The sequence below is a fragment of the Patiria miniata genome, unplaced genomic scaffold (genome assembly GCF_015706575.1).
Source record: "Patiria miniata isolate m_02_andy unplaced genomic scaffold, ASM1570657v1 HiC_scaffold_1, whole genome shotgun sequence".
NCBI classification, from domain to species: domain Eukaryota; kingdom Metazoa; phylum Echinodermata; class Asteroidea; order Valvatida; family Asterinidae; genus Patiria; species Patiria miniata.
In genome coordinates, this window is record NW_024037047.1 from 21,573,653 (window position 1) to 21,586,099 (window position 12,447).

The window sequence follows — 12,447 nt, forward strand, 5'->3', positions numbered from 1 at the left end:
TTTACGCCCTAACTTTACATACGCATGCTTTATAAATACAAAATGTAGTTTTATTATTTATGATGCAGAGAGATGGTGATTCCCTTTCATTCAGGAAACGCATGAACTGCACAAACAAATAAGTTCATTCTAGACTGGAGGTGTCCGACGCCTCATGAGTCCGACGCCTCATATTAGTCCAAAATTAAGGGCTCACGAGGCGTTGCATTTATGAGGCGTCAGACTTTTAAGGCATAACATTTACTTATTCCGCCTCACAAGCCCGACGCCGCATAGGTCGGACGCCTCATTTCTCCGATGCCTCATAGGTCCGAAATAGCGTTTGTCCATTGTCGGACTTATGGTAGGTCGGACTTACGAGGCGTCGGACCTCTGAGGCGGAATTTAGGCCTCATAAGTCCTACACCTCTTTAGTCTGAAATTTCGAACTAGTGAGGTATCGGACCTATGAGGCGTTGGACTTCTGATACGCCCATACAGACTGTACATTCAATTGTTTATTGAAGCAACGACATATTTTCGATTACATAACTCTATGCCTATTTTGTGTTTTATTTATAAGACATCAAATTCTTACCATATCCGATCCCATGGAATGTGTCAATACAAAAGTAATAATACAGTCTAATTATTGATTCCGAACCTGCTATAATAATGTTCTTAATTTTAATAATTCTTATTCATGATTTTCTATATAGTGATTTTGGTATTTTTTCAGTGTGTTTTAAGAATTTTTATTGAAAGCGCATTTGAGTATATTTTGATATATAATTTTAAAACAAAACTTCAAACTTGGATATAAACTGAAAAACATCACATTCAGTTGGTTTTGGAAATGGTAACAAACAAAACATTCTATGACACTTAGACCTTGCATATTGATCAGGTTTAATGGGTCATTCGGCCACATTAAAACGACAAACAACGGAATTCGTGTTGGGGCAACTTTTTGTCTGATACATGTACCTAGATGATCATGAACCCGACGTTATTTTGACTCTTTCGCCGATAGGATGCACTCGGTTTGACATATTGTTAAAAAGTTTGTTACGTGGAACAAAAATGGTCATTCCCTATACGTCCCTGCAACAAAACAGAATGACAAAACAAGGAATTCCCCTGGGTTAAACTGCAAAAATTCCACTAAATATTAACTCTAGTGGTATGATATATTTGCTACACGTTAAAAAATGTCCAATGGACTCAGAAGATTAACACCGCCATAAAAGTAAATGCTATGCATGCTATATATTTAAACTGTGCTATATCATTAAAACCATGCATTGTATGCTCACTCTGCGATGATTGGACCATCAGGTTTAGCCGCTATCTTGGTGTCATATTGCCAATGCAGACAGAATTATGAGAACAACAATAGACGTCAACGCTTTTGCAACGTACTGATTTTTTTTTATCGGTGATCGTTCACCGGCCTGCACGGGAAGGTATTATGCTGCAATGTTGAGCTGAACAATTTGACTTAAAGTTCAACAGTAAAACATTATTCAACTTAGGCGAGGAGTACGGGATCGAGGCTAACATGTGGTGATTATTTCTGGGAAATAAAACCGAGAAATTTCCAAACCAGCGACAACTTTGGAGAAGTCAGCATTTGGTGGGATGAGAACAGCATCTTCATATTAACAGATGTAAAGTGTGTGGGGAGACAGACTAGATATTATCACGGGACATTCTGCCCCGTGCGCTCTGCTGGGGCATCTGCATGACACATGGAAATCCTTGCCTTGAAATGTGCGCTCTGCTGGACATCTGCATCGACACATGGAAATCCTTGCCCCGAAATGTGGTAGTCACTACATTTCTTGGATCGAAGAGGGGAAAGCCTGCTTAGTTATGAAGAATTTGTTGCCCGTTACTCGACTGGCGAGTAATTATGTGATCATTGTTAACTCCTTCTCTCAATATATTACTTTTTCAGGCGGACAAGTATTAACAGTTTTAGTTACAATACAGTTACAGACTTGGTCACCACTATGCTCGGAGCACATCCGCAAGAAACTAATGTATCAGTCCAGAGAATTACTGGTCGGCTTCACTGTTTGGTAGCCATTCGCCAAGGCCATTGATAGTTCCCGACATCATCGTTCGGGGCTTGCCATTCGAGGGCATTTCACCAAATGACGCGATAAACCTGTCCTTTATCGCGTCATTCACTCATGGTATTCTCGACGTTGTAAGACAGAATGTACACCGTGAAGTAAAAAGATAGTGCCAGGAGAGGGGGACACTCGGGGAAATGCCCCCTCGCAGAAAAGTAAAACAAATAACTAAAACATTAGACGAAAACAAACTGGTCAATCAGAACTACAATGTTAATTCAATGTATACATATATTTTACTCAAGTAACTCCAAAAAAACACAAAACATAATGATTTTCTTGCTAATAAAATGGTAGTCACTTTTACAGACAATCTACTATGCGATAACCACAAATCGAGTCTGCAGTACCAAATACAAAGCTAAGGCGACATTCATTGCCGGTTCATACTCGGCAAGGAAACGAGCGCAAACTTGTGTCGTCACAGTAATTTGTTACTCTGTGAATTGGCAAAATCACACGCCTCAACTTCAACGAATTTTGCAGCGAATGTTTCCCGACGTTAATGCGCTTCGCAATCGCAATTGCGCAAAGTATAAACTGACTTCACTCAACAAGTTTCACCCCAAAAATTAATACTATTACCGAAATGCTTTACCACAATTCAATTTAATGTTTTTGAATTGATGTTTCTTAATCAAATATATACAGGGTGAGTCAAAAAAAGCGGAACCCAAACCCCTAAAATGCACTTGATATTTTTGGACGAGACAGGTTTTAGGGTCATTGCGTTTAATTGGTGGTACTCTTTGAACGGATTGAGCAATTTCAGTAATTGTTTCATGTAAAAGTAACTTTTCAAAATTGGCTTTCCATTCATTATTATTTTTGGTGCTACATTTTTTTTTTTTAAATATGAGATACATTTTTGAGAGTTTGGGTTCTGTTTTTTTTACTCACCCTGTAAATCCTATTTTTTCCCTAAACAGGGTTTGTTAATAAAAATAACGTGTACTACAGTTAGTGACAGTTGTTAAAACAGGTATTCTGTGTCATTTTCTTTCTTGTTCCAAACAGTCAGAATACACGATGCATTGCTTTTTCGACGGTTTAAGGGTCATTGTGTTAAAATAGCTATATTCGTTGAAAGGATTAATAAGCAATTTCAGTAATATTTTCATCTCAATGTAGCTTATGAAATTGGCCTTCCAGTCATTATTATTTTTGGTGCTGCATATTCTTTTAAATATGAAAAATATTTTATAGGATTTATAGGGTTTCTTGACTTTTATATAGTTGTTTATTTCGAACACTGTATTGAAACGGTATACATTGTTTTGACGATTGGCGATAATAACACACGAAGAAGCTCAATTAAATACATCAATTCACTTAACACCAAAGAACCGCAATAGTTTTCTATTTACAGTGTACCTTAGCCTTCGGTTAAATAAAAGACACCACAACGTTTGCAAGATAAACGAGGCAGAGTTTTTGTAACACATACTTTACTTTCAACAATCTTGAAGTGAATGTTATTTGTTAGATAAAGTTAGTTATAAAATGTTTACATGCAAACTTTTTCCTGCTATATAAATCTTGTCAGCACTGTCGAACAGAATCATATGATTTTTTTCAGCTAAATTAATCAAGGTGACAACCAAGCAGCTCAAATCGCAGAGTAAAAGCACGATTTCCCCCAATAGGCTCAATGCGCACTACCGTCGCCACCACACTCTCATCGAGCAGGTTTGTTACCGGGGTGTTGGCATCAATATTACCGATGAACACCTGAAGCAAAAACGGATACAATTAACGCACGTTTGCAGCAAGATCAGCTAAATTATAGTACCGTCTTTGACCAAAATGCCCCCTACGTGCGAAATCTCAACAGACGGGGTCTGTTCCTGAACATAATTGTTACCATTTTAATACACAAAATCTTAACTTTGTGACCAGGGTGAGTGGCTAATTTTTAAGTTCCAAATGTTTTCATCCTTTGATTAGATCATTGCTATTTAGACCAGAGTTTTGTATTTTGCTTTGTTCTGTGCCATTTAAAAAGGCACATGTTTTTATTGCTTTTTTTATAATTGCTATAGTTGTATTACCATCGAACCGAAAAAAGTCGTGCAGAATGAAGTTATCAAAAACCAACAAAATCACAAACAAAATAAGACAGATTTCGATTTTATTTTTTTTGTTCTTCTCAAAACTATCTAAACAATTTATGTTAGCTTGCAGAAAGACTAAAAGTAAAAACGAATATTTACCTTAATTTTACCGGTTCCATCTTTCACGTGTTCACGATCAGATGAGTGCTGCTTCTGATACGCCACGTTGTACTGCGTCACGAACGAACCAACGCTGGAGCCTTGTGTGACGATGCCTGTCACCACTGTACTTTCAACAAGGTCTACTTCAATCCAGGGATTGGCATCGGAACTGTACACAGAGTGAGAAGAGGATGAGGAACAATGAAATGACAATACGATTGAACGCAATTATTGAAACCCTTTACAGTGGAACATTCGGTTGCGCATCTGGGTTGGGCTTCCGTCGGGAATGTGGGATTTTTTTGGTAATTTACAAAAAAAGGGAAACAAAAACTAAAACAAAACACAATAAAATAAAATAAAACAAAACGGAGTAGGAATGAAGTGTCAGGTGTGGTATTCCCCTTTGATACCTACCTCAAGGTATTCCATCTCAGTTTATTATTTAGACGTGCATTACTGGCAGGGCAACAACTCCATTGACTGGACGCCTTGATGCTATTATTAGGGATTCTGCCGTCCTCCATACCTAGGGGTTGCGGACTCGAGCAATCTGTCGGTAACATACGAGTAAGCAAACGAAACTCTTACTGTTATCGATACTTACAGATACTGATATGGTTCGAAAGCTAATTTGATTCTTAACTTTGTTTCGGGGTAAAATGCAGAATCCGTAAGGAACATTTCACCTTATAAACCTAAGTGATATAAAAGTATTGCAAATATGAATTAGAACCTTTTCAATTTGGCATTCAGATACTTTGAATTTGAGTGAAAAAAATTGGAATATGACCCAAGCACTAGCGTATCTTTTTGCGGGAAGGTTAATCCTATTTTTTGTTTTATTTCAGGGGGAGTTTCCCCTTACATTTGGAATGTTTTTCCTTTTCAAATTTGGAAGAGTGTTTTTTTTGGAAGGCAAAAAAGCAACCAAAATACAGCATTTAAATTAACAATTACAATGCCCATTGACAGCTTTGCAAACATATCGTTGGTAGAGTGTTAACTCGTATATTAATAGCGCAACCCCCAGAAACGCGACAAGCAGATCCCGTCTTGAACATAAGCAGGCGCTTAATGTTCTTTACAGCTCCTGATGAACCTTAATAAATATTTGGTTTAAATCTTAAAGCAGTATTACCCTGCGGTAGGACAAATCTACATGCTTATGTTGTTCGTACGGTATGGGAGATCGCAGGATGACTTACCAGTTGGGGTAGGTTGCCTTCTTCCCGGGCAACGCTTCCGTATCTCTTGCATGACTTGCTTCATCCAGTCATCCGGATTATCAGGATTTGGTTCTGGTGGGGGACCGGAGTAGCACACCCTCTGCTTGCTCTCCACACCAACCAACAGCACTTTGGAATAAGTTAATAAAAACACTGATGGAAGGCTAATCTTCAGGCTAATCAATGTTCAGCTGGTATGCAAATGGTAACGAATTAAACGAAATAAACGAAATGAGCGAAATCAATGATATAAATTAAATCAATTAAATCAATCAAATCAATCAAGTCGATCAAATTAATCAAGTCGATGAAATCAAACGAATCAAACAAATAAATCAAATCAATCGAATCAATCAAATCGATCAAATCAATCAAATCAATCAAATCAATCAAATCAATCAAATCAATCAAATCAATCAAATCAATCGAATCAATCAAATCAATCAAATCAATCAAATCAAATCAAATCATTCAAATCAAACAAATTAAACCAAACAAATTAAACAAATCGATCAAATCAATCAAAGCAATCAATCAATTCAATTAAATCAATGAATGAATAACTAAGGACAATCATATGCATGGAAACAATGTCTAGTTCCGAGGTGTGCCTACTGCATAACATTGGACATACCTCCCTTTCCGGATTATTATTATTATTTATTTGGGAGGGGGGGGGGACGCCAAAGGCGATGATCCGCAATAAATAATCCCAGTGCGTTAACCATTGTATATTAAAAAAAAACGTATAGCTTTTAGATATTGATATTGCATCACCCTTTTCATGTAAATTGCAAATTATAAATGTCCAATAAAATGCGGTCTTCATATTATATGATGTCCCCCATGTTGACAATAATTCGCCGCTGCTGCTACATTACATGTCCATGGTTACATGTCCATGGTTACATGTCCATGTCCTGTTGCAGCTGCACAGGCTCTGTCGCGAGAGGGCGCGCTCCATTTTTAAGCAAGCGCTTGAGGGCGTTTGTTTTCCCGCTTCAAACTTGCCAGAAGGCTGAATAATTCCAACGGTACAAAATAAGTTCACTTTCACACTCTTTTAGGAGTCAGAGATACTCGGTGGGGTAAGGGATCATTCATTCTTATCATTATTGCTCCGGGAATGTGACTTTGGGGGTGTAGATTGATTAAGGGGGGATATTGGGGTCTTTGAAATGGGATTATCACCCGGTTTATATAAATGTAAAGTACACCGCTGTATACATGTTATGGGGATACAGACTCGGTGTTTACTGCGTGGGCTCATCAGTTTATTTAGTTATTATGCCCTTTCACCATAAGTGAGGGTGCTCCATAATTTGGGTTAGGAAGCTATTAAGACTATTATATGACCATGTGCATATTATTCAATTTCCTCTATTGCATTTCTCTCTTTACTATAGCTCATTCAACGAAAGGGAGGGACAGAAGGGAGGGAAACTTGCTCACATCAGTATTTGACTACCTGTTTATTCTCGCACTGGTCAATTGTGATGGTCTACAGGTGATGACAGTTGCGTAATTGTAAAAGTGTAATTCTCCAGTGAAAACCTTGGTTATAATTGAACGTGAGGAGAATAAAACAGTCCTTTGAACCGGTAAATCAACCAGTAAATCACTGATCACAATGTCAATGTCTGATTCAACACCAGTCAACTCCGAGGAACCTCGAGCCGACACCCGACCTTCTTTTCAACGACAAAATCCGTCTCATCTCAGCCACGACCACCTGGTAACCTTACTGCCAAGTTTCATCACAGTCCCAGAGACCCAAGGATCTTTACAGACCACCCTCAGTCGTCAGTAGAATCTCTTCAGCCAGATCAGCGAGGTCCGCAATCAGTAAACGTATTGCAGAACATGAGGCCAGAACAAGACTGGAGGGGCTCAGGAATAGGGCAGAGGAGGAAAAAGTACGAGTGGAATTCGAGGCAACGCAGAGGAGAATCCAGATCGACTCTGACTTGAGACAGGCCGAGATTCATGTTGAGATGCAGAGACTTAAAAATGAACTTGCTTCGGAAGAAGAACAGTTGGACTATGTAGAATCACATAGTAATTTGCCGGTTAGGGAGGGGTCAGTGGCAGACGCAACTCAAGCATGGGTGAATAACGGAGTGAGTATCTCTGAGCCTAGAGTGTGTTTGCCTGCTGGTACTGTTGCCTCAGTCAATCATTGTGCCGACATGCCTGCGTCCGTGCTGCCGATGCAGTTGCTCAGCTTGACCGCCCCCTCTGTGAGTCGCGTTTCTCATAGGGTGGCAAGCGCCAGTGTACCAAGTTCACTGCCACATGCCTTAAATCCTAATATTTCTGCTTTCATCCCTAACACCATGTTAGTTCAGTCTTTACCCACAGCTCGTTTGTTCAGTAGTGTACCAGTCGCCCAGTCCTCGGCAAGTGGTGCACCAGCGGCACAAGGTTTGGATGGCCAGCACTTTCCACAAAGCAGCCCTTCGGAGCAGCAGCCTGGAGGGAACAACACAAGTCCACAGCCACCCACCAGAGAAGCAGACACTTCCAGTGGGGAAGAACAGAGCGAGTCCAGTTCATCTTATGATGACGACCCATCAGAGATTTACAAGGGTAAAAAGTGTTCATGCTGTCATAAGGGATCTTCCAAACGGAAGGACAGGTCCACAACTCCTGATGCCGATGCCAGTAATATAGATCCTGTGCCAGCTGTGACAGGCCCGTTTGGCTGTGGCTTTGGGATTTGGGACAGTCTTCCGAAGTTGGACGTCCCTAAGTTTAAAGTGAACATGATGTTAAGCAATATGTTACCTTTACATCATTGTGGGACGGCATCATGAAGGGCCATATGTGACAACTTCCAGAAGCCACCAAGTTCACCTACCTACGGAGTCACCTAGGGGGTTGTCCTCTCGCTATTGCTGACCGCAACCTTATCTCAGGTGATGGGGCATATGCAGCAACCATGAAGCAGTTTGATAGGGCATTTGGTGATCCAGGCCGAATCATTCAAGGTTTACTTGACCAGTTTGAGTCTCGTGCGGTTCTATCACACAACGATTGGTCTGGGCTCCGTGACTTCTCGGATGAACTGGTCACAGCAGTCGAAACAGCTAAGAAATTTGATTTCCACGATGAACTGAAACACCACCGCTATGCTGCAGAACTGGTGAAAGAACTACCAGAGAGGCTCCATACAGAGTTCCTTTCCAAGATGTGGGACCAAGGTCGAGGCTAGAAGTATACTGTTCATCATCTCTCCCACTGGTCCTGCTGGCTAAATAATTATGGAGAAGGCAAATAAGACCAGGTCCAATAGGGAGCCCTCGCGGTGGAAGAACCACAGTCAGAGGAGAGCCATTGGCAACCAACTGTCACCTTCGAGGTTTTATGTGGCCCAAGCTGGACCACAGACTGCTGGACCCTCAATGGCCGGCAAGAACATGAAGCTCAAGCAAGGTACCCAGACTCTAAGTAAAACCAGTATAGCAGCGGTGCCACCCGAAAGGTTCACATGTCTGTAATGCCGAGTGAAAGAGTCGAGCCACTACTTGGAAACGTGTCAAAAATTCCAGGGTCTGTCTAGGGACCATAAGCTCCAGTGGTTGAAGAAAAACCAACGTTGCAAGAAATGTGCAAAGAAGCATGAAAATGAGTGTGTTTAACCCAAGACTTGTCGTGAATGCAGAGCCAGTAGTGAAGGATGCTGTTTTGTGCTCCAATGCGGGACCCTGTACTCAAGTTGACTATAACCGTGATGAGCTCATCAAGGTTATATCACTTACCATGCATGGACCGGCAGGCTCCATTGACACCTTTGGTGTGTTAGATGAATGTGCAGAGCGGACAATGGTTGCCAGGATGAATATCTCTGCGTCTCCACGGTAATGGGAGACACCAACTGGAGTGGAAAATGCGTTAACTTTGAAGTTTCAGCGCGGGGAGACGCTGAGAAGTATAACATTCGGTCTGCATTCACAGCCCCAGAAGTACAACTGATAGACTACAGTGTCTCGGCAGAACAACTACAAAGTAAATGGCTGCACCTAAGGGGGCTGCCACTTTTTTCTGCTCGTAGAGTCCAACCGTCCGTCCTGATTGGTGCAGACAATGTTGAACTTACACTCTCACCTGAAGTACGCACCGGCCTTAAGTCCAGCTCTCCAGTAGCAGTCCACACCTTATTTGGGTGGACTGTGCTTGGTCACCAAGGTTTGCAGATGCCGGGCAAAACACTTGCATGCCAAAAGGTTTTGTTTACTTCTTGCACCACACAGCAACCATACCAGCAGTTGCACCAGATGATGGAGCAATTCATGACAGTTGACAGGTTACCACGTGTCAACGAGAAACAAGCGACCCGCTCAATGAATGACAAGCTCGCTATCCAGATTCTAGAAGAGAACACCAGAGCAGTTGAGGTGGATGGTGTGCAACGACTAGAGACCCCACTTTTGTTGAAAACCAATCACAAGAGGCCGTCTACTCTACCACATGCTGTACTGGCATTGGCTCGCTCAAACCAGAGGAAGATTGAGCGGAATCCAGATCTTGCTGAATAATGTCGTACATACCTCCATAAGCTCCAAGACCAGGGACATGTAAGAATACTTGGACCGGTTGATGACTTGTCTGCAGACCAGCAGCAGGGTTAATTGGTACATACCATGCAATGTGGTTCACAGTAGTGGCAAGTATCGTCTCGTCTTCAATTGTTCCCTTGAGTATGGGGGCCAGAACCTCAATAAAGAATTACTTGCAGGTCCTACTCTGGGTCCATCGCTCTTGGATGTTCTCTTGCGTTTTCGCAGGGGTCGAGTTGCAGTGTCTGGCGACATTACAACCATGTTCCATCAGGTGAGGCTCCTTCCCGAGGAGCGGCGAGTGTTCAGGTTCCTCTGGAAGGATGACCAGCTGGACAAGTGGGTTGTCATCGAATGGATGGTGTTGCCCTTTGGGGCTGCATGCAGTCCTTGCTGTGCGACATTCGCCCTCCAGAAGGCTGCAGGGGACCAGGTGGAGCAGTACCCTCAAGTTAAGGACACCATTGAGCAAGAGACATATGTAGACAACCAGTTAGCCAGCAGAGATGATGAACAACAGGCTACCGAACTCGTCTTGAGCACACGTCAATGTCTTGAAAAGGCTGGATTTCAGATGGTGAAGTATGCCAGCAGTCACCCTGCTACGCTTCATGGTCTTACCGTGCAGGCATGCTCATTCTCGTCAGGTGCAGTCATTGGCTCTAGTTCTGCAAGAGGGCGATCCAGAACCAGCCCTTGGTCTATGTTGGGACTGGAAAAGTGATAAAATTGTACCACCCAGCAAAGGTTCCGGACAGCAGGGTACTGACAAAGCGTACGGCTCTCAGAGCACTGGCGAGCCAGTTTGAACCTTTGGGTGACATCGCACCATTCACCTCCCGAGCCAAGTTGTTGGTTAGTGATTTGTGGATGGAAAGTTTGGATTGGGACGAGAGGGTGTTGGACCCTAGACTGACCCAGAGATGGGAAGAGTGGTGCACCGAGTTGAAAAATATCCCACGCGTTAAGTTGCGGCATTGTTGCACCCCCAGCACACGTCGACACAGCGACAGCCAAGAGGTCGCTGCATTTATTCTGTGACGCCTCAGAAAAGCTGTATGGGGCAGTTGCTTACCTTCGCACTGTCGACATTCAAGGGAAGGTACATTTGAGTCTTGTCGTGGCCAAGTGCAGGGTGGCACAAAAACGACTCCTGTCTATGCCACGTCTAGGGTTGATGGCAGCTCTTCTGGGTGCTCAACTTTGTGAAGTTGTTCTGAAGGCCCTGACAGTGGAAATCAACTATACTGTCATGTGGGGTGATTCCACTACAGTGCTCAGCTGGATTCATTCGGAGTCATGCCGCTTCAAGGTATTTATGGGCACTCGCATAGCCGAGATACAAAACTTGACGGAAGGTATCGAGTGGCGCTACGTCCAAACTGGCGACAACCAAGCTGATGATATCACTAGATGTTTGCCTGTCTGCAGGATTGGGGAGGGTTCAAGATGGCAGCAACTCGCTATACTGGCAGCAACTCGCACCAATTCATCGGTAGAGCAAAGTGAACTAAAAAATGTCTTCTTTGGCCTCACGGTTCTTCCCCATAAGGGGAAAGTTGGTCCCTCAGCCTTTGCCAACTGGGCGGAGTTGCAGAGTGCAGTTGGTAAGCAGTGCTCCGCAGAGGAGGAACTACAAGTGGGTACGCTAACCTCTGAGCAATCTCGAGAGGTTGAGATATTACTCCTTCGACAAGCACAATACGACGCCTTTGGGGATGAAGTTGCTGCACTCTCATCAAATAAGGAAATACCCAGAAACAGTCGTCTGCTGCAACTGGCACCTGAGTTAGATGCACCTGACAAACTGATCAGAGTGGGGGGGGGGGGCCGTCTACAGAAAGTCGCTCAGACTGACCCGGTCTTGATTGAGCCCCATCCAATCGTCCTTGACCCACGTCATCCTGTCACCAAACTCCTGATCAAAGAAGCGAATGCACACTTCAGTCATCAGGCTGGTACAGACCGGGTGTTTGCCCATTTGCGACGCAGAGTTTGGATTCTAAGGGGGCGCAGTGTGGTGAAGGGTGTTCTTCATGCATGTCCCAAATGCCGCCGTTGGCGAGGAAAGCCCAAGGTTCCACGTATGGGCAATCTGCCTGAGTGCCGCTTGCGTCTGGGCAAACCACCATTCTACTCTACCGGTATGGATTGTTTTTGGCCTCTGCGTGTAAAGATCGGGCGAAGACAGGAAAAACGGTGGGGACTAGTTTTCGAATGTATGACAACTCGTGCGGTTCATCTTGATCTCCTGGAAAGCCTTGATGCAGATCACTTTTTGATGGCCTACAGGCGGTTTGCCTCCCGGAGGGGGGTCCCATTT

At 43.0% G+C, this 12,447-nt stretch overlaps 1 protein-coding gene across 1 annotated transcript; it reads right to left on the reverse strand.

The window, feature by feature from the left end:
• Window positions 1–3,704: 3,704 nt before the first annotated feature.
• On the reverse strand, window positions 3,705–6,529 carry LOC119731710 (lactadherin-like). Its single transcript, XM_038204934.1, has 5 exons — window positions 6,475–6,529; window positions 5,545–5,694; window positions 4,754–4,889; window positions 4,334–4,505; window positions 3,705–3,851 (listed from the first exon to the last, which is right to left on the reverse strand). Exons 1-5 carry the CDS (start codon window positions 6,527–6,529, stop codon window positions 3,705–3,707), a joined length of 660 nt encoding a protein of 219 aa, XP_038060862.1.
• Window positions 6,530–12,447: the final 5,918 nt, after the last annotated feature.

What these genes read in the sequence shown, in the direction of transcription:
- LOC119731710 (XM_038204934.1), bottom strand. Translation starts at nt 6,529, where the DNA reads ATGGAGCGCGCCCTCTCGCGACAGAGCCTGTGCAGCTGCAACAGGACA. An exon ending in AAGGCAACCTACCCCAACTG is followed by an intron (nt 4,890 to 5,544) that starts GTAAGTCATCCT and finishes TGTTACCGACAG; the next exon opens with ATTGCTCGAGTCCGCAACCC. An exon ending in CTGAGATGGAATACCTTGAG is followed by an intron (nt 4,506 to 4,753) that starts GTAGGTATCAAA and finishes CTCTGTGTACAG; the next exon opens with TTCCGATGCCAATCCCTGGA.